The sequence below is a fragment of the Heterodontus francisci genome, chromosome 5, assembly GCF_036365525.1.
Source record: "Heterodontus francisci isolate sHetFra1 chromosome 5, sHetFra1.hap1, whole genome shotgun sequence".
NCBI lineage: Eukaryota > Metazoa > Chordata > Chondrichthyes > Heterodontiformes > Heterodontidae > Heterodontus > Heterodontus francisci.
In genome coordinates this window covers 101431934-101452345 of record NC_090375.1, presented here as the reverse complement: position 1 = coordinate 101452345, position 20412 = coordinate 101431934, and the positions used below count along the sequence as shown (strand labels likewise).

The 20412-nt window shown below is 44.4% G+C and overlaps 1 protein-coding gene across 3 annotated transcripts in view; it reads left to right on the top strand.

Moving 5' to 3' along the window:
* Window positions 1-3492, top strand: part of atp6v1h (ATPase H+ transporting V1 subunit H) — a 184951-nt gene extending 181459 nt beyond the window's left edge. For all 3 annotated transcript variants that reach the window (XM_068031839.1, XM_068031837.1, XM_068031838.1), the window contains exon 14: window positions 3032-3492. In XM_068031839.1, the coding sequence (XP_067887940.1) occupies window positions 3032-3092 (61 nt within the window). In that variant the 3' untranslated portion in view covers window positions 3093-3492. The remainder of the gene's footprint in view (window positions 1-3031) is intronic.
* The last annotated feature ends 16920 nt before the right edge of the window (window positions 3493-20412 follow it).

The window sequence follows — 20412 nt, the reverse complement described above, 5'->3', positions numbered from 1 at the left end:
CAAGTGCATGTCAGAGGCTGGGAATTCTGTGGTGAGTAACTCACCTCCCGACTCCTAAAAGTCTGTCCATCATCTACAAGGTCCAAGTCAGGAGTGTGATGGAATACTCTCCACTTGCCTGGATGGGTGCAGCTCCAACAACACTCAAGAAGCACAACACCATCCAGGACAAAGCAGCCTGCTTGATTGGCACCCTATCCACCACCTTCAACATCCATTCCCTTCACCACCGACGCACAGTGGCAGCAGTGTGTACCATCTACAAGATGCACTGCAGCAACTCACCAAGGCTCCTTCGACAGCACCTTTCAAACCCATGACCTCTACCACTTAGAAGGGCAAGGGCAGCAGATGCATGGGAACACCACCATCTGCAAGTTCCCCTCCCAGCTGCACACCATCCTGACTTGGAACTATATCGCTGTTCCTTCACAGTCGCTGGGTCAAAATCCTGGAACTCCCTTCCTAACAGCATTGTTGGTGTACCTACACCACAAGGACTACAGCAGTGCAAAAATGCAGTTCACCACCACCTTCTCGAGGGCAATTTGGGATGGGCCATCAATGCTGGCATAGCCAGTGATGTCCACATCCCATGAACGAATAAAAACAGAACTTAAAACTATTCATTAATGTTTGTTTTCAGAAATTTATATAACATCGAATTTAAAACTTTTCCTTTTCTCTCTTTCTTGATCCAATCTTTCTTTCTCTCACTTTCTGTTCCCGATGTGGCATTGCATTCACCCATTCATTTGCCTTCCTTCTCAATCCTTCTTCTCTTAGTATGCCATGCAGGAATATATCTACAGTAATGTTATTTCCTAGAAAGCCGAAGTAGCATTTTGATCTAGCGCAAAAATGTGGAACAACATCTTGCGTTTGTATAGCATCTTTCACAAAGGGAAGCTTGTGAAGGCACGTAATCAGATAAAAATTTGCCACTAAGCAGAAGATATTATGAGGAGTAACTAAAAACATTTTCTCATTCATGACTTCCCAATTCCTTTTCAGTGAATATAACTCTGAGATCTGTTGAGAAAATTTCCATCCCTCAGATAATTTATGCAGATCACTTCACCACTACGCACACCTAAGTATAAAGATGCAGTCCAATGCCCAGGACTTACTCAGTTCCTAGGTCACCCTCATATGGGTTTTTGCGTACTATCCTGTCAACGAATTTTGAATCATTAACAATGGGAGCTCCCTCTTTTCCACATGATGTTAAGAGTTTTGGTTTCTCCTATTCCATCTTGGCTATGGATGTTTCCCAGTATGTTTAAGCTCCAGTGTTCTGCATCCACATGATTAAATATGGTTTCTGTCCCCATGTTTGCCACAGTTTTGTTTTTCAGTTTCTACTGTCAATGTCAAAAGGATGAAAATAATTGGGTGAATCGACCTATATTGCACTCAAGTACCTGGTTAGGTAGTTAATGAACAACATTGGTGTGCACATGGGAGAAAGATGGCAACCTATCTTTTTGGTGATGAAAACTTACAAAAGGAGGAAAGTAAAACATAATTGCAAAAAAACCTGAAGTCAAAGACTAACTTCAAGCAAACATGCATAGTTTAGAGATTCATTTCAACCTGAATTGAACTAACAGATATTATCAAACCCAGTGAAATTTTATTTCTAAAAATCCCACTTGAGCCACTTAAATGGCTTGCACCATATCTGTTAGAACGCCTCTGTCTTTAATGAAGTTTTCAGAGAGTCTAATCCCATACTATTGATTTTAACAAGTCATCTTTACTTTCCCTGCCCCTTTCAAAAAAAAAAGGCCATTCGACAACGGTATGTTGCATTTTATTAATAATCTCCTTAAATTTGATTTCCTGTCAAGACAACTTACTATTAATTTACTCCAGATTTCACAAATTGACATTTCAAGCTTCTCTTAGCGGATGTTGCCATAGGGCAGTACTGATTTGCTTCTTCCAAATTATAATGCAGGTTCCGAGCTGTACTGTTTCATTCGTCTTGCGGTAGGAATGCGTTGAGCATTATTGATCCCTTTGGATAATCTTCACCCATATACACTAACTCTTTTCTAAGACAGATACTGAACTCCGTGTTGATAGTGACCCTCTAACATTTTTCATATTTGTGGGAGCAGACATTTTTTGGATGAAGAATAACTTATGTTGCATAATTAAAAATAATTAGGCTATGTCATTTTAAGTAAACACATAAAATTTTAGCCTCGGTGTAAAAATACAATTTAAGAAATTTGAATGGGACTAGTACTTTAGTCCAGATTGACACACTCTTGATATTTACTCTTGCAGAGATCCTTGAGTCTATTTTTAATAAATTATATACAATTTTTGAAAACTAATGCAAATAGACAATCCCTAGTTAAAAAATATTTATCTTTTATAGTATTTTGTTGTAAAAAAAGAATCATTGTTTACTATGCTACTGAAAAGTCCAAATTCAGTTCTTCTGTGCTGCTGAGTTGTTGAGTTCTTTTTTTAAGAAAAGGGCGTTGTCCCTAAACCCCTTCATGTACCTTATCACAGCCATTAAGCAGTATTGGTGGATGTCTAAAACTAGATATCTCTCCCTTGGTTGCAGGCTTGGGGAACTGAACTGGTGAGAAAAATATATATGATTAAATTTTCATAGACCTGCCACATTTCATTGAAAAGTGTAATGCAGCCATTTTCTTATGATGGTAACACTGGATTAATAGGATTTATAAATGGAATATGACTGTCAATGATGAAGTGATGTTGCAGTTCTGTGTTCTGGCTACGAAGTGGTGGTACAATGCAAGATTTTTTCTCATTCGCTCTGACTCTGCCATATTGGTAAGAATTCAGTTTTTCCTTTTTTTAAAGAGTGAAGTATTTAATGCATACTGATTTATTTTAAGTTTCAATTTTATGGACCTGGTACTGCTCTGTACTCACACTTTCAGGATGAAATATGTAATACATTTTGGTGTGCAATAAAAACAACTTTTCATTTTTTGATCTTTTAAAACAAACATGGTAACCCTGATGCTGTTATTTTCAGGGAGTACCTTGGGAAACAGCTTCAGTCAGAACAGCCACCAACTGTCACCACCAGAAGCTGAATTGTCGTACTACTGTTGTAGTCTGTGCTAAAATGCAATGGTTGATTGTTCCTAGAGTGCAAAAAAGTGTGTTTCTGAATATATTGAAGTAAGAATATAGCTTGATGGATAATGATGTTTTTCATATGTCCACACACTGCATTTCTTTATGGTGTAATGTATTTAGCAAAATAGAAAATAAATGTTGATTTAAATAAAGAAGCTTATGATATTTGGCACAAAAGTATGTACATAATGAATATCCTGAAAGATCCATTATTTGACCTAGTCAGTTATTTGTGTTAGTCCAATATGATTTCACAGTAATGTTTCTATTAAAAAATGAGCATACTGTAAAGTAGTTATCTGCTGTGTAATGCCAATATAGTGATAAATTATTAATAAAACAACTTCCTCTGTGGACCTGAACTCATTAGATTATCAACATTTAACCTTATGGCTTTGTCAAATCAATTTTTGAAGCACTGCAACATATTACAGATTGGTTGAATGTTGCTTGTTGTGGAGGCATTATTCATGATTTTTTTTTAAAACAGAAGTCTTCCTATTGGAACCATTAAGTAAATTATATTTTACAATTAAACTGGAAAGTCAAATTCCTTTACACTTACAATTTTCATACAGTTGAGTATGAAGAAACTTTTTAGTGTGCATTTTACATTTGAGGGGGAAAAAAAAGCTGGGGGAATGTAGCTTACTTATGGCCTGAAATAGATTGTTGATGATATACAGGGACTGCATATTGACATTATGGTTGCAAGTTGATGATTTGCTATCAATATTGATGATTGCATAGCGAGGTGTAAAGATAATAAAACATGTTGCTGTATTGTGTTGCATCTCCTCCTGCCTGCAGAATGGTCCATTGTGGAGTTCATTTCCCCTTGATTGTTTTGTGTCTTGGTTGCTGGGGATCACAGGAACACAGTAGCTGCTGTTGGTGCACTTTAGGTTCTATATCAATCCAAAAAGCTATCCCCAAATAACAGGGGTTAAGCTTTACTATTTTTGCCTCTAAAACTTTTGTTCAGATGCTATTTTTGGCTGCAAATCAGTCCCTTAAATACAGATCAAAATTTTGAACCACTTACTGAACTAGGAACAAGTATGCATCACCAAGATTAAATTTGAGGGGTCTGCCTCCAATTAGATCATACTGATAGACAATTTCATACATGTCAGGCATTCCTGGCATCTAGTATTACTATGGTACAAATGATGCAAAATATCTTGAGGGATGTATTTCCATTGTTTGCATCTGTTTATAATATAGCCACCTGTATATTAGGCATACCTGGATCCTACCTGCAAGAATTCATGGGCACATAACAATGGGCAGACACCTGATGGAATGGTAAGGAGTAGTTTGAATTACTTCCCTAATATAGACAATACTTCATAAAATGAATCAATGGAAGCTATTGTCATCTTGATGTTGATGACAGATTAAAATTTTCTGTAATGCTTTGAGATTTCAGCTGGGATAGGGAAGAATGGAATATTACTGCACTTTTTCACATTTATCCCTCAACCCAAAAAAAACATATTAACTTGTCATTTATTGTAGTTTTCTGTTTGAGTCTGCGCTTTGCAAATGGGCACCTGCATTTGCCTCCATGACCACAATTGCAATTCAAGAAGTATTCATTAAGGTCCTAGGATGTGCACCCAAGTACTGAAATGTGTACCAGCTATAATGGCTTGGCTTTTTTGATGCGTTTACACTTTTTGCCTTCAATGTTCATGTTGAATGGGCATAAGGCAATGTTTTTGAATGATGCAGCTCTTGGAGGGAAACAGTATATTTACATGCTTGTATTGTAACATCTGCAATTTGTTTAGTTTGCGATTTATATATATATATAGAATGATTTTTGGAAGACAATTTACTTAATAGATGTTAGAAATTGGAAATATACTTAGAATATACATATTCTATCAGCTTGAAATAGGTAAAAGAATGGAGTGCTGTAAGTTTAGTTTTACAGGAAACTGCTCAAAGTTTCGATTCTCTAGAAATAGAGCTAGTGGAATAACTATTCTTTGGTGATGACAGCTAGCTTGAAAAATAGGCCATGGACAGATGAGGCCTCTGCAGTAGTTGGAGAGCAACATGATATATATTTAAAACAAATAACCATACTTCAAAGCTGTTAGGATTTTTGGTTAACCTTGCTTAATTAAAATGCTTGCTGAACTGTGTAAGTTAACTCGTGTGTGGAAATAGAAGTTGCTTTTGTGTATCATGCTCCCTGGTTCAATAGTCTGATAAGGAATTAGAACAGTTTATTAGCAAACCTTATGAGCAGCTTTGAGTATAACAACTGATTACAAACAAATGAGGCCCGTGAAAGTGGGCTTGGAGGGCAAGGCTAATATTCAAGTGAGTTGTGGAACTGATTATTGGAAACAGCACAGTATGAGATAGGTGAAGATGCTGTAAAGCTATAATTGATCAAGGGCAGAAACTGCATGCAATTGGCGATAGAGACCTCTAAAATGTGGGAAATAAGGTAAGAGTGGGCTTTTACTTCATGGTTTAAAAATAATTCAATACTCCATTGGACACTATATTAAGAATTTTTACAGGACAATTAAGTTCTATAACACCCAGGTCCACCCCTGAAAATGGGTATAAGGGGTAAGATATTGAAGGAAGCCATTGCAGTAGATGGTAGAGAGAAACTCCTGAGGGTAGATCTATGCTCTATTTCTCTTGGGTAGTTTGAGAAGTTGTGAAGATATGAGGCACCGAGAAGAAGAGAGCAAGAACTGTTTGTGCATGCCAGCCCTCCAGCCCCAACTGGGCTGATGTTTGTTGCTTGTCACAGTTGTGTGTTTTTGCTGTATGATTAGTATGTTATATTCTGTCTTAAACTCATACTAAACTCAATATATCCAACATATTGATTGTAGTCAATCCTGATTGGTTAACAGCAACAAGTTGTGCTGAAATTAAAATAAATTGGTGATTATAAATCATGCCACAGGAAAGTTTGTTTTTCTAGTACAGTTTATTATTAACCACCAATGACTAACTGAAGCACTGAAAGCACTCCAGAATATACATAAATAAAAAGGACGATACCTGAAAAATAATTATCTGAATATCAGCATTCACAGAAGCTAAGGTGGCTACAAGCCATCAAGGTGTAAGTTGCAGAGTCCTATGGTCTTCACAAACTCAGATACTTTTTATTCTCATTCCTGAGATATGAGCATCGCTGGCAAGGCCAGCATTTGTTGCCCATCCCTAATTACCCTTGAGAAAATGGTGCATGGGGATCAATAGAGGGGAGGCGGTGGCATAGTGGTAATGGCACTGGACTAGTAGCCCAGAGGCCCAGGCTAATGCTCTGGCGACATGGGTTCCAATCCCACCATGGCAGATGGTGAAATTTGAATTCAATTAATAAATCTGGAATTAAAAAGCTTGTCTAATGGTGACAACATTGTCAATTGTTGTAAAAAAAATTATCTGGTTCACTAACGTCCTTTAGGGAAGGAAATCTGCTGTTCTTACCTGGTCTGGCATACATGTGACTCCAGATCCACAACAATGTGGTTGACTCTTAAATGCCCTCTGAGATGGCATTGCAAGCCACTCAGTTCAAGGACAATTAGGGACAGGCAATAAATGCTGGCCTAACCAGCAATGCCCACATCCCATGAATGGGAACCTGATGCCCGGAGCATTTCTGGGTGCAACTGACCCATAGGAACATAAGGCTTAGAAGCAGGAGGAGGCCCTTTGAGCCTGCTCTGCCACTCGATAAGATCATGGCTGATCTGGTTATGATCTCAACTCTACTTTCCTGTGTGTGTCCACCCCCCGCCCCACCACCAAAAAAAAAATCCTTGACGCCGTTGTCTATCAAAAATCTATCTTACTCAGCCTTGAATAAATTCAATGACCCAGCCTCTACTGCTTTCTGGCAAGAGAATTCCACAGTTGAGCAGCCATTGAGAAAAAAAAAATTCCCCTCATCTCCAACTTAAAAGGGAGACCTCTTATTCTTAGACTTTGTCTAGTTCTAGTCTCCCACACAAGAGGAACCATCTTCCTGGTATCCTATCAAGTGCCCTCAGGATCTTATGTTTCAATACAATCACCTCTCATTCTTTTAAACTCCAATGGGTATAGACTCAACCTGGTCAACCTTTCTTCATAAGATAAGCCCTTCATCCCTGGAATTAATCATAGACACAATGCTATTTTCAAATGAAAAGGGCCTAATTGGCCTGGGGTGGAGAGGGTGCTTGGTGCCCAATTAAAGGCGTTGGGAATGGCCCAGAGGTGGAACCTGGAAACCGAAGGCGATTTTAAAAGGAAAACAGTAGCCATGACTGGGCTTGTTATTGCCAGGAGGTCTGGAGAAGCAGGGAGCTCAGAGGGCCAGTGCAAGCATAGGTATATGTCTCCCTTGAGGCATTAACAGATGCAGTGGCAGACAAGAGAGAAGTCCTTATCCTGACTTCCTGAAGGAGATTTCCTCTGAGAGAGACCAAGAGGGCGTAGTTAAAGGTGGCCATGGAGGTCAACAGCCAGGGACTCACCAGAAGGACATGGGTCCAGTGCAGGAAGAGATTCAATAACCTGATATGGTCTGGTAAGATGTGTCCAGTAGCACTGTAGATCACCCACTCTAAACAACAGCATGCATACGAGCTGACCTCACAATGTCCATACTTTTCCGAAAACATTGTCAGATCAAGTGTCTGGTCGTATCACTGAGATGGCAGCCACCCTGACATGGGACACTATTCAGAAGGGGACATCACTGAGGGGCACAGCAGTTCAGAAAAGAGGAAGGAGGGCAGCCTAGTTATGAATTATTCTCTCATCCTGCAGAAGAGAGTCCACAACGCTTGGAAAATGGCCAGAATGGGTAGTGGTGTGGCCCAACTCCATACTCTGACGCCGATGGAGATCACTAGTCAGTCGGGGGATAGTGAGATTAGAGGCTTTGAACAGCATGGTCATTTGATTGCTGTATATTGAGGTGAAGGGCATGGAGGCTCCTGCCCAATGCTTCATGTGGCTGTTCTGCCACTATCATCTAAGGGGATGGTGGTGCTGGGGAAATGGTTGAGTTGACCGTGTTCTCATTTCCACTTTCTTGTGTTTCCCACAGGGCCATTTGCAGAGGGAGAGGAGAGTGCACAAGCACAATCGGCACCACCCTCCTCGGCAGGGGGAGACTCACCGGAACCAGCACCATCACATCATACCTTAGCACCAACACAGACACACTCACCTTGGTTGGGCCCCAGATTAACATAGAAAGGGAAGCACTGGGTGAACCTCACGTGACATGTGAGCAGGAGGAGGAGGGTGAGACAGAGTTAGCCAAGGGCAGATCGCCTCGGAGGATGGAGGACAGACATAGTGATGCTCTGTTGGTTGGGTGTCACAGACAAGGAGGGTTTTCCTTAAGAACCAGAGATAGATAAGTTCTTGTTTGTCGGAGTTCCCTGAGGCCTTGAGGAGCCATGGGCAAGCAATGAAGGAGTCCATGCAGCGCATGTGCTCTGTCATGACTTCGATCGCATGAGCTTCTCCATTGAGAGGTTGGGCAACCTCTTGGAGAGCCATATGCAGCACCACTCTCTGAATAGATGCAGGTTCAGCACGCTGATATGCACAGAAAGAGTGAACATTTAGTGTCGCTGATGACGCTGAGATGCTCGGAGTGGATGCCAGTTGCATCCCAATTGGTGGTCTCATCCAGCATCCATAGGGGGCAGGAAAGGGCTGAGACGCTTGAAGCGGCAGATGAAGGGGTCACCCCTCAGAAGGTACAGGCGTCACTCTTCAGCCCCTCAAATTATATGTGTGCCAAGGCCCTGTGACAGAGTCAGCCCTTGCAATGACGCAGGCACAGCAGCCTGATTTCACTTAATGGGTCACCTGAGTGCTGTTCTCCACATCTGTATGCTCTTTTGTTTTATTGCAATATCACATGTTTATGTTATCAATCTGATATGTGTGTTATTGATGTTTCATGTCAAAAGCGGGATAGAGTCTTGTGGAGGGAAGGGGGGTGCGTAGGGCTTTGTGATGTTGGAGAGTGTTGGTGGCCGAAACCTCATTCTCCATGCTCATGGCTGGCAATGGGACTTCATAGATGTAGGTCTTCCAAGAATGATAGCTGTCCACGCTGGAAGGTGAGTTCACATTTCTTCAGTCGTAAGGGCTCAGAAGAAGCTTACTGCTGAATCAGTGTGGCCCTTGTAGCCATGCCAGCCTGCAGTTCACCCAGAGGTCTGGGATGGGATCGCTGGGCATCCTCTGCTGCCTCGTCGCCGGCCACCTCTTAAGCAAACCCTACCTCCACCTGTTCAATGTCTTCTTCCTCCTCCCAGTCCTCCTCCGAGGTGGAGTGGCATTCCAGGTACTCCTTTTCATCCACCTCCAAGCCTCTTTCCAGCATCATGTTGGGCAGGGTGCAGCAGACGACCACAATATGGGACACTGGCTAGCTCATATTGGAGGGCACTACCTGAACGGTCACGGCAACGGAATCGCATCTTCAAGATGCCAATAGTCTGTTCGATGCAGGTCTGTGTTAGCAGATGGCTTTGGTTATAGCACCTCTCCATCTGTGCCTGGGTAGCAGACAGGTATCTGGAGCCATCTCTTTAGGTGATAACTCATCCCCTAGCAGCTACCCAGGGAGTCTGGATGTGAACCTGAAAAGGAGTCATGGCAGCTGCCTTGGAACCGGGCGCCAACCTGCAGGATTCACAGACTGTTTGGACATTCAATGAGTGGTAGCCCTTTAGGTTGAGGAGTCTGACTGGCTGGTCTGTCAGTGCCTTGATAGCTACTTTTGGTGGAATCGAGGATCCCCTAGACCTGAGGGAATCCATTAATGGCAGCAAAGCCCAATGCACTCTGTGCCTGTGCAGGTCCATCTGTCTCAAAATGGATGTAGACCCCGTCCTCCTGAATATAACATCCATGACCTGCCTGATGGCATGATGAGCTGCCGACTGCGAAATGCCACGTAGGTCACCAGCTGATCTCTGGAACGACCCGATTGCATAGAAACTGAGGGCAATGATGACCTTGACTGTTGCAGGTAAGGGATTGTCATGGGGACCACGAGGCCTCAGGTTATTGTGCATCAGAGCACAACTGTCCAAGACCATCTGCCTGGGTAGACACAGCCTCTTACTTCACTAGCGCTCTGTCATTTGCATGTAGCTGAGTCTTGGGCAATAGACCTGATGTCTAGGATAGCACCTTCTTCCCCTTGCAGCCTCCCGCCATGCTCCTCTGGCTTCCTTCTGTCCAGGAGGTTGCATCCACTAAATCTCATCCTGGCTGCTCTGTCCAATGTCAGAGTAGCCTTTTTGCAAGTGACCTCCCTCAGCTGGCGCAAGTTCACTTACGAGGCCTTCCCCTGCCAACCCCTGCTGCCCAAGAGATGCCATCAGCCTCACATCCCTCTTCAGAATCCAAGCACTCACCACTGCCAAATGCAAGTCTTACAGCTCCAACAATGGCTTCTCTGTGGCACTTTTCAGGCAGCTGAGCTTTATTCTAGGCTTCTACAGTATGTTAGCCCTTCCAATAGCTCTCTTGCCACACCCCACCCCTCCCCCCAACCCCGCGCAGTGTGCACAACTTCTGCACCCTGCTGTGTTCCAAACATAACAGGCTGAATTTTACCAGCCCCTCGACCTTGGGGGGGGAGGGGGGGGGGGTCCATGAAATGCTGCCGGGAGAGGCCCACCTTGACTCCCGACATTGAGAAGGCCTCACTACATTTTACCAGTGAGTGTGTCCGCTTCAGGATGGACCCGAACAGCCAGGCCCAGAGGGCGAACATTTTTGGCACCATTGCTGGATAACCAAAGGTACAAGGGGTCATAGACTGCACCCATATGACCATCAGGCCTCCCGCCAGGCTACCAGCTGCAGACTTTACCATTAAGTGATTCCTCTCAATCTTGGTACAGCTGGTATGTGATTACCAGAGACGCTTCAGGCAACTCCATGCCGGCTTCTCAGGCAGCTGCCATGATGCCTGGATCCTGTTCCTGTCCCAGCTCCCACTGCTGTTCACTAAACTAGCTCTGATGGAGGGGTGGCTTCTTGGAGACAAGGGATACCCCTTGCAGATATGGCTCCTGACACCAGTGAGAGACCCCAACACTGCTGCAGAGGAGAGATACAACGTCAGCCATGGAGGTACAAGAGCCGCCACTGAGCAGGAGATCAGCATGCTGAAAATGCGCTCCCACTGCCTGGATAGATCGGGCGGTGCCCTGTACGATGAGCCGCAAAACACTGCTGCTTTCTTTGCTGCTCGCTGTGCTCTGCACAACTACACACCCAATAGGGGCAGGCCTGGCATGATGAGGAGAGACGTCAGCAGGATTCCTCTTTGGACTATGAGGATTCTGAGGACCTAGGCTCTGCACGCAGGGCTAGCAGGGAGCTAGGGATGCATGGCAGTGGCTTATGAGACAAAGGCTCTCCACTCCATAGGAACTGACAGCCCTGCAAACCACACAGCACCCACACCCTCGCTCACCTGCTGTGCAGCAGTCCACATCTGCAACATCTTTATCTAAACCATTAGAGGCAGCAGCAGACTGAGCCATTGTCCATGTCACTGCATTCTTGGAGACGCTCATGAGTAATGGTGGCAGGGCAATGATGGTATTGCATATATTGGCATTCCTGAAAGGCCAATGATGAAAAGGGATGAGACATTAGCGGAAAATGCTGGCACACGTCATTCACACAGAAAAAAGGACACATGTTGGTGAAGAACATTTAGAGAAAAACGTATTTACATTGCAGTGACACCCGTGCATTCCCATTTGCGTCAGTGTGTTTTCTTTAAACGCTTGCAAGTGCCCCTTATCAGTGCAACCTCAGCTCCAGCAGCCTGACTGGAGGAAGGCTGCTGATCAGATTGCTCCTTGGCTTTGGATAACTTCAGCGGTCGTCCTCTGCGCGCACGAGGCCTGGAGGGCCCCGCTGGCTGGGGGAATCCTGCGTCATCACAGAATTGTCCTCAGCTGTCGCGGCTGCTGGAGCTTGACTCACCGGCAGAAGGGCCGGTGTCCACATTGGGATCACCTTGAGGGGGACCCGAGGTATGGTGAGCTGGCTCACCTCCTCCATATCAGGGTTCAAATGAACCCCTCTGCTCTCCTGGGAAGGACCAGGGACAGGGACAGTCTCCATGCCCCTGGTCCCTCTCTCGCCTAGCCATTGCTGAATGGATGTCACGGCAGCGGCAAGGGATTGCAGGTCAGAGAGTAATAATTGATTCTGACTCACCATGAGGGCCGCCACCGCCTCAATGGATGACACCAGGCGCTCATATGCCTGGGACATAGCAACTATCATGGCCTGGATGGACTCCCCCTTCGTCCATTTAAGGCTGCTCATGGCCTCTGGCATCTCTGCCTGCTATTGCCTTTACTTATTCATTAGCTCCAGCATGTGCCGTGCTGCCAACAGCTGAGGGTTATCAGTAGCCTGGGGCTCAGCATGGGCCTGGCCACTCACAGCCCTCCGACTGTCAGGGGCCTCAGCTGTCTCAGCCTCAGTCAGCTGCTCGGGCGCGTGTGCAATGATCTCACCAGATTGTGATTCACACTCTAAAGCCGAACAGATACCCACCGAGGTGATTGTATCTGCGCTGGTGGAAGGTGCGTTAGTGTCATGGAGCGCTGTTTCCTCGGAGGATGGCTCTTCCTCCGAGGTGTGGGAGGCCACCCACACAGCCGGGTTTGGTTCATAGCTTGCACCTAGAAGACAGAAGGGAAGAGGACATTGTCCTGTTCTTGATCTAAAGCATTTCACAATTAGAACAGCACTGCATCATAGAACCGAAATTCAACATTGATCATCGTTCATATCATTTGGAAGTTGGTTCACCATGGACCCCAATGTCCAATTGACCAAATGAGCAGGGCAACTGGCTTGCTGCTAACTCAGGGCCTCCTCCTTAGCATCTGTGAGCCTTTGGAGGTCAGCTGGACCTCCACCGGTGCAGGTAGCCTCCCTCGAATTGTGGGCCCTCTTCGCCTAGAGGAGCAAGGAGGCAGATATTATGAATGGCATTTCAACAGCACAACACATGTAAAAAGAGGGGTGCTGACCACAAACGTGGGGGCTGCTCCGTGTGCACTACGGAGTGAACCACTCATGTAGATGCTGTTCCCTGAGCTCCCTGAGCAGATAAAACAGGATCTGGCCAGATTGGACTGGGAACAGCTACTTGTAGGGAAGTCGACATCAGACCAGTGGGAGTCATTCAAATAGGAAATAGTGAGAGTTCAGGGCCAACATGTTCCCGTAAAGGTGATGTCAAGGGATATAGAGGATTGAATAAAGAAAAAAAAGGAGGCTTATGGCAGATTCAGAGTGCTGAAAACAGCGGAGGCCCTAGAGGAGTATAGAAAGTGTAGGGGGGTATTTTAAAAAGCGAAGGGGGACATGAAAAAACACTGGCGGGCAAGATAAAGGAAAATCCCAAGGCATTTTATAAGTATATTAAGGGTGCGAAGATAACCAGGGAAAGAGTAGGGCCCATTAGGGACCTGTGTGTGGAGCCGGAGGACATAGGTGAGGTTTTAAATGGTTACTTTTCATCTGTGTTCACAATGGAGAAGGACGATGTAGGTGTGGAGATCAGGGAGGGGGATTGTGATATACTTGAACAACTTAGTGTTGAAAGGGAGGAACTATTAACTGTTTTAGCGGGCTTAAAAGTGGATAAATCCCCAGGCCCAGATGAGATGTATCCCAGGCTGTTATGTGAGGCAAGAGAGGAGATAGCAGGGGCTCTGATACAAATTTTCAAATCCTCTCTGGCCACAGGAGAGGTACCAGAGGACTGGAGGACAGCAAATGTGGTACCATTATTCAAGAAGGGTAGCAGGGATAAACCAGGTAATTACCGGCCAGTGAGTCTAACATCAGTGGTAGGGAAACTATTGGAAAAATCTGAGGGACAGGATTAATCTCCACATGGAGAGGCAGGGATTAATCAGGGATAGCATAGATTTGTCAGGGAGAGATCGTGTCTAACAAACTTGATTGAATTTTTCGAGGAGGTGACTAGATGTGTAGATAAGGGTAAGGCAGTTGATGTAGTCTACATGGAGTTCAGTAAGGCTTTTGATAAGATCCCGCATGGGAGATTGGTTAAGGTGGTAAGAGCCCATGCGATCCAGGGCAATTTGGCAAATTGGATCCAAAATTGGTTTCGTGACAGGAGGCAGAGGGTAATGGTCAAGGGTTGTTTTTGTGAGTGCAAGCCTGTGTCCAGTGGTGTATCGCAAGGATCGGTGCTGGGACCCTTGTTGTTTGTAGTGTACATTAATGATTTAGACGTGAATATAGGAGGTGTAATCAATAAGTTCACAGATGACACGAAAATTGGCGGTGTTGTAAATAGTGAGGAGGAAAGCCTTAGATTACAGGATGATATAGATGGGCTGGGAAGATGGGTAGAGCAGTGGCAAATGGAATTTAATCCTGAGAAGTGTGAGGTGATGCATTTTGGGAGGACTAACAAGGCAAGGGAATATACAATGGATGGTAGGATCCTAGGAAGTACAGAGGGACCTTGGTGTACTTGTCCATAGATCATTGAAGGCAGCAGCACAGGTAGATAAGGTAGTTAGGAAGGCATATGGGATACTTGCCTTTATTAGCCGAGGCAGGGAGGTTATGATGGAGCTATATAAAACACTAGTTAGGCCACTGATGGAGTACTGTGTACAGTTCTGGTCACCACACTATAGGAAGGATGTGATTGCACTGGAGGGTGCTGAGGAGATTCACCAGGATGTTGCCTGGGCTGGAGCATTTCAGCTATGAAGAGAGATTGGATAGGCTAGGGTTGTTTTCCTTAGAGCAGAGAAAGCTGAGGGTATACAAAATTATGAGGGCATTGATAGGATAGATAGGAAGAAACCTTTTCCTTTAGCAGAGGGGTCAATAACCAAGGGGCATAGATTTAAGGTAACGGGCGGGAGGTTTAGAGATTTGAGGAAAAAAAATTTCACCCAGACGGTGGTTGGAATCTGGAACACACTACTTGAAGGGGTGATAGAGGCAGGAACCCACGCACCATTTAAGAAGTATTTAGATGTGCACTTGAAATGCCATAGCATACAAGGCTACGGGCCAAGTGCTGAAAAATGGGATTAGAATGGATAGGTGCTTGATGGCTGGCACAGTCACAATGGTCCGAAGGGCCTGTTTCTGTGCTGTAAAGCTCTATGGCTCTATGATTCTATGACCAGACAAGGGTAAGTTCTGTCATGCACTGCACCATTCATGTCACTTCTTTCCTCCCTGCCCAACCTCCCTTCCTTCGGCATGGCAGTGTCACAAATGTCTGTGTGGGTACACCCAGTTTGAGTGGAGCCCTGATGTGAATTGGCACTTACCCGTGTGGTTCTTAGTAGGTCGTTCATTCTTTTATGGCACTGCACCCTGTCGTGGCAGATGGCCCCATGGCTACTGACCTCTTCTGCCACCTCCAGCCAGGCTGCCTTGTTCAAGCGGAAGGGCCTCTTCCTATTATTGCTGGGGAAGAGGACCTCCTACCTTGCCCACACAGCCTGGAGGAGAGCGGTCAGGGAGGCATCACTGAACCGTGGTGCCACCCTATCACGCCTCTCGGTTTCCATGCAGGTAAATTCCTCTTTTCACTGATGGAGTGATCTCTGCAGTTGAACTGCTGCTTGGTTCTGTCTCCTCTGTAGGTGCAGGCATAGCTGATGTGCTGGCTGCCCTTTAAATAGGGCCCCAGCACATGACCATCAGCTGTGCCAGCGTCCATCACGGCGCCAGATGTCCTGCACCACCCTCCCCCCACATAATGGGGGTGCCACGTGTTGCCATCATGTTAATGAGCCCCCGTGCGTAATATAGGGGGGGGGCAGTGGTGGCCGATGCTCACGGGCACGCCACGAGATCCAAGCATGCTGCTGCGAAGTGCAGGGTGCTCATAAAATTCAGCCCAACGTTTTTCCCATGCACTCCTATTGAAACTTACAAACTGCTCCTGACAAGTCTTTCAGTAAGCTCCACAATGAGCTCAACTGTCAATTAACTGGAGGCGTCTGTACTTCCCATTCCCTCCCTCGCAGCATCCCTTTAAAAATTGCTTCGCGTTCCGGAGGCAGTGGGAGCCTGTGCTGACCTCTGAGAATTCAATTTTAAAATCACGCATGCCACTCCCTCCCACACCCACTGGGATTTCAAAATTCAGCCCAGGTTTTGGATATGTCTCAAATATAGTCTTTCATGTTTGAACTGCTACAAAATGAAAGAAGATATGTACCTGGATGCCAATGGTTCCAGGTCTCTATATTTGTATTATGTGCCTTCTTGTGATACAAATTATAGAAGTATTTACACAGTAATAGACATCCGAGATTGCAGATTGGAGAAAGGCCAATTTTTTTTATTCATTCATGAGATGTGGGCATCGCTGGCTAGGCCAGCATTTATTGCCCATCCTTAATTGCCCTTGGGAAGGTGATGGTGAGATGCCTTCTTGAACTGCTGCAGTCCTTGGGATGAAGGTACACCCGCAGTGCTGTTAGGAAGGGAGTTCCAGGACTTTGACCTGTCAACAGTGAAGGAATGGCAATATAGTTCCAAGTCAGAATAGTGTATGGCTTGGAGAGGAACTTGCAGGTGGTGGTGTTCCCATGCATCTGCTTCCCTTGTCCTTCTAGGTGGTAGAGGTCATGGGTTTGGAAGGTGTTGCCTAAGGAGCCTTGGTGCATTGCTGCAGTGCATTTTGTAGATGGTGCACACTGTTGCCACTGTACATCGGTGATGGAGGGAGTGAATGTTTGTCGATGGGGTGCCAATCAAGCGAGCTGCTTTGTCCTGGATCGTGTCGAGCTTCTTGAGTGTTGTTGGAGTTGCACTCATCCAGGCAAGTGGAGAGTATTCCATCACATTCCTGACTTATGCCTTGGAGATGGTGGACAGGCTTTGGGGAGTCAGGAGGTGAGTTACTCACAGCAGGATTCCTAGCCTCTGGCCTGCGCTTGTAGCAACGTTATTTATATGGCTCCTCCAGTTCAGTTTCTGATCAGTGGTAACCCCCAGGATGTTGATAGTGGGGGATTCAGCAATCATAATGCCATTGAATGTCAAAGGTAGATGGTTAGATTCTCTCTTGTTGGAGATGGTCATTGCCTGGCACTTGTGTGGCGCAAATATTACTTGCCATTTATCAGCCCAAGCCTGGATATTGTTCAGGTCTTGCTGCATTTCTACATGGGCGGTTTCAGTATCTGAGGAGTCGCGAATGGTGCTGAACATTGTGCAATCATCAGCGAATATCCCCACTTCTGACCTTATGATTGAAGGAAGGTCATTGATGACACAGCTGATGATGGTTGGGCCGAGGATGCTACCCTGAGGAACTCCTGCATTGATGTCCTGGAGCTGAGGTGATTGACCTGCAACAACCTCAACCATCTTCCTTTGCGCTAGGTACAACTCAGAATTTTTCCCCCGACTCCCATTGACTCCAGTTTTGGTAGGGCTGCTTGATGCCACACTTGGTCAAATGCTGCCTTGATGTCAAGGGCAGTCACTCTCATCTCACCTCTTGAGTTCAGCTCTTTTACTTAGCTGAGATGTGATTTGGCTAAGGTATCAGAGCAGTGGGAGGCATTTAAAGAGAAGTTAAAGAGGGTTTAGAACAAGCATGTTTCCACAAAGAAAAAAAGTGAGACCCCCAAATGTAGATCCAGCCCCCAGGATATCAAAGAGAATACAGAGATGAATAAGGCAAAAAAAAAAGGTTCCGTCCACTAAAGTTAAAAAGCTAAAAGTTCAATATTGCAGAAAGCCAAGAACAGGAGAAAGTGCAAGGGTCAAATTAAAAAGGAAATTAGGAAAGCATAGGGAGGGCATGAAAATATATTTCCAAATATAATCATTGAAAATCGAAAGGTGGTTAAGAAATACATAAAGAGCAAGAGCATAACTATGCAAAGAGCAGGGTCAAAAGAGACCAAAAAGGTAACTTCTATGTGGAGGTGGAAGACATGGGCATGGTTCTTAATGAATATTTGCATCTATTTTCACAAAAGAGAGGGATGAAGCAGACATTGTAGTGAAAGTGGTGGAGTGTGAAATATTGGATGGGATAAATATAGTAAGGAAGCGAATATTAAGGTGTTTAGCATCTTTGAAAGTGGATAGATCATCAGGGCCAGATGAAATGTATCTCAGGCTGGTAAGACAAGCAAGGAAAGAAATTTTGGAATCTCTGACCATCATTTTCCAGTCCTCTCTGGCTCCAGGCATGGTGCCAGAGGACTGCGAACATTGTGCTATTGCTTTAAATGGAAGAAAGGTATAGCCTAAGTAATTGAAGGCCAGTCAGCCTGACCTCGGTGTGGGAAAATTATTGGAAAAATTTTAAGAGACAGTTTAAATAGTCATTTCAAAGGCATGGATCAATCAAGGACAGTCAGCATGGATTTGTTCAGGAAGGTCATGTCTGACTAACTTGATTGAATTCTTTGAGGAGGTAACAAGAAGGGCCGATGAGGGTAGCACATTTGACGTCGTCTACATGTATTTTAACAAGGTCTTTGACTACGTCCCACATGGTGTACTGGTCAGAAAATTGAAAGCTCATGGGATCCAAGGCAAAGTGGCAAGTTGGGTCCAAAATTGTCTCAGTAACAGGAAGTAATGTGTTATGGTCGATGGGTGTTTTTGTGACTGGAAGGCTGTTTCCAGTGGGGCTCTGCAGGGCTCAGACTGGGTTCCTTGCTACTTGTGGTATATACCAATGATTTAGACTTAAATGTAGAGGGCATGATTAAGAAGTTTGCAGATGATACGAAAATTGAACACGTAGTTGATAATGAGGAAGAAAGCTGTAGACTGCAAAATGTCAAATAGAATTCAATCCAGAGAAGTGCAAAGCAATGCATTTGTGGAGGACAAACAAGGTAAGGGAATACACAGTAAATGGTAGGACACTGAAAGGTGTAGAGGAACAGAGGGATCTTGGAGTGCATGTCTACAGATCCCTGCAAGTAGCAGAACAGATAGATAATATGGTCAAGAAAGCACATGGGATACATTTATTGGCCAAGGCCTGGAGTATAAAAGGAGGAAGGTAAGACTGTAACAGAATAAAAATCGAGTTAGACTGCAGCTCGTGTACTGCAAAGATAAAGACATTTGATAATTTCAATAAATTAATAAAAGAAACTAGCTGAGAGCATCAAGAGAGAAAAGTTGGAAAAGAGGACTGCACAATATTGTGTTCGCTGGAATTTAGAAGATTAAGGGGTGATTTGATCAAAGTTTTCAAAATATTAAGGGGAATTGATAGGCTAGATAGAAACTATTTCCACTGGCTGGAGAGTCTAAGACTAGGGGCACAGCCTAAAAATTGGAGCCAGGCCTTCCAGGAGGAGTGAAGGATCCAAAGGATGGTAGAAGTTTGGAGCTCTCTCCCACAAACAGGAGTTGTTTCTCGGTCAATTGTTATTTTTAAATCTGAGATTGATTTTTGTTAACTGAAGAGATATGGGATAAAGGCCATATGGGATATGGAGTTAGGCCACAGATCAGCCATGATCTCATTGAATGGTGGAACAGGCTCATAGGGCCAAATGCTCCAAAGTCAGAAGATAGGCATTATGTTTAAACCCTATTTTTAACTGGAAGTTTCAAGTCTTTTTTTAATATATTTTAGTAGCAAATTTTATAAACACATAAAAAGTGTAGTTAAAGAAAGGATGGGGCTTATTAAAAATGAAAAAGGAAATCTTTTTAATGAGGCATGATGGAATGTCAGAGAAACTAAATGAATACTTTGCCTCCGTTTTAAAGAGGGATAGTGGGAATGAAAGGATGTGTTGGAATGAAAGGATACAAGAGGAAGTGATGCACCAATTAGATAATAACTATAGCTAAGAATGTAGTGCTGAAAAGAATGGTGGAAATCAATGTGGAAAAGGTACTGGTTCAGATGACACATCATAGAATGCTGAGGGAAGTCAACAATGATGTAGCAGAAGCGTTGACCACAATATTTCATAGATCCTTAGATACAGAAGTTGCTGGAGGGTGCTTCTTGCACACCTCCATGCATCAGCACCTTAAGTTTAGCAGTCTCATCTCCATATATAAAAACAGAAAATGTTGGAAATACTCAGCAGGTCTGGCAGCATTCGTGGAGAGAAAAACAGAGTTAAAGTTTCAGGTCTGTGACCTTTCATCACAACTGTCAAAAGTTTTAAATGTAGGCTTTGAGCAAGTGAGACATAACTTGGTATC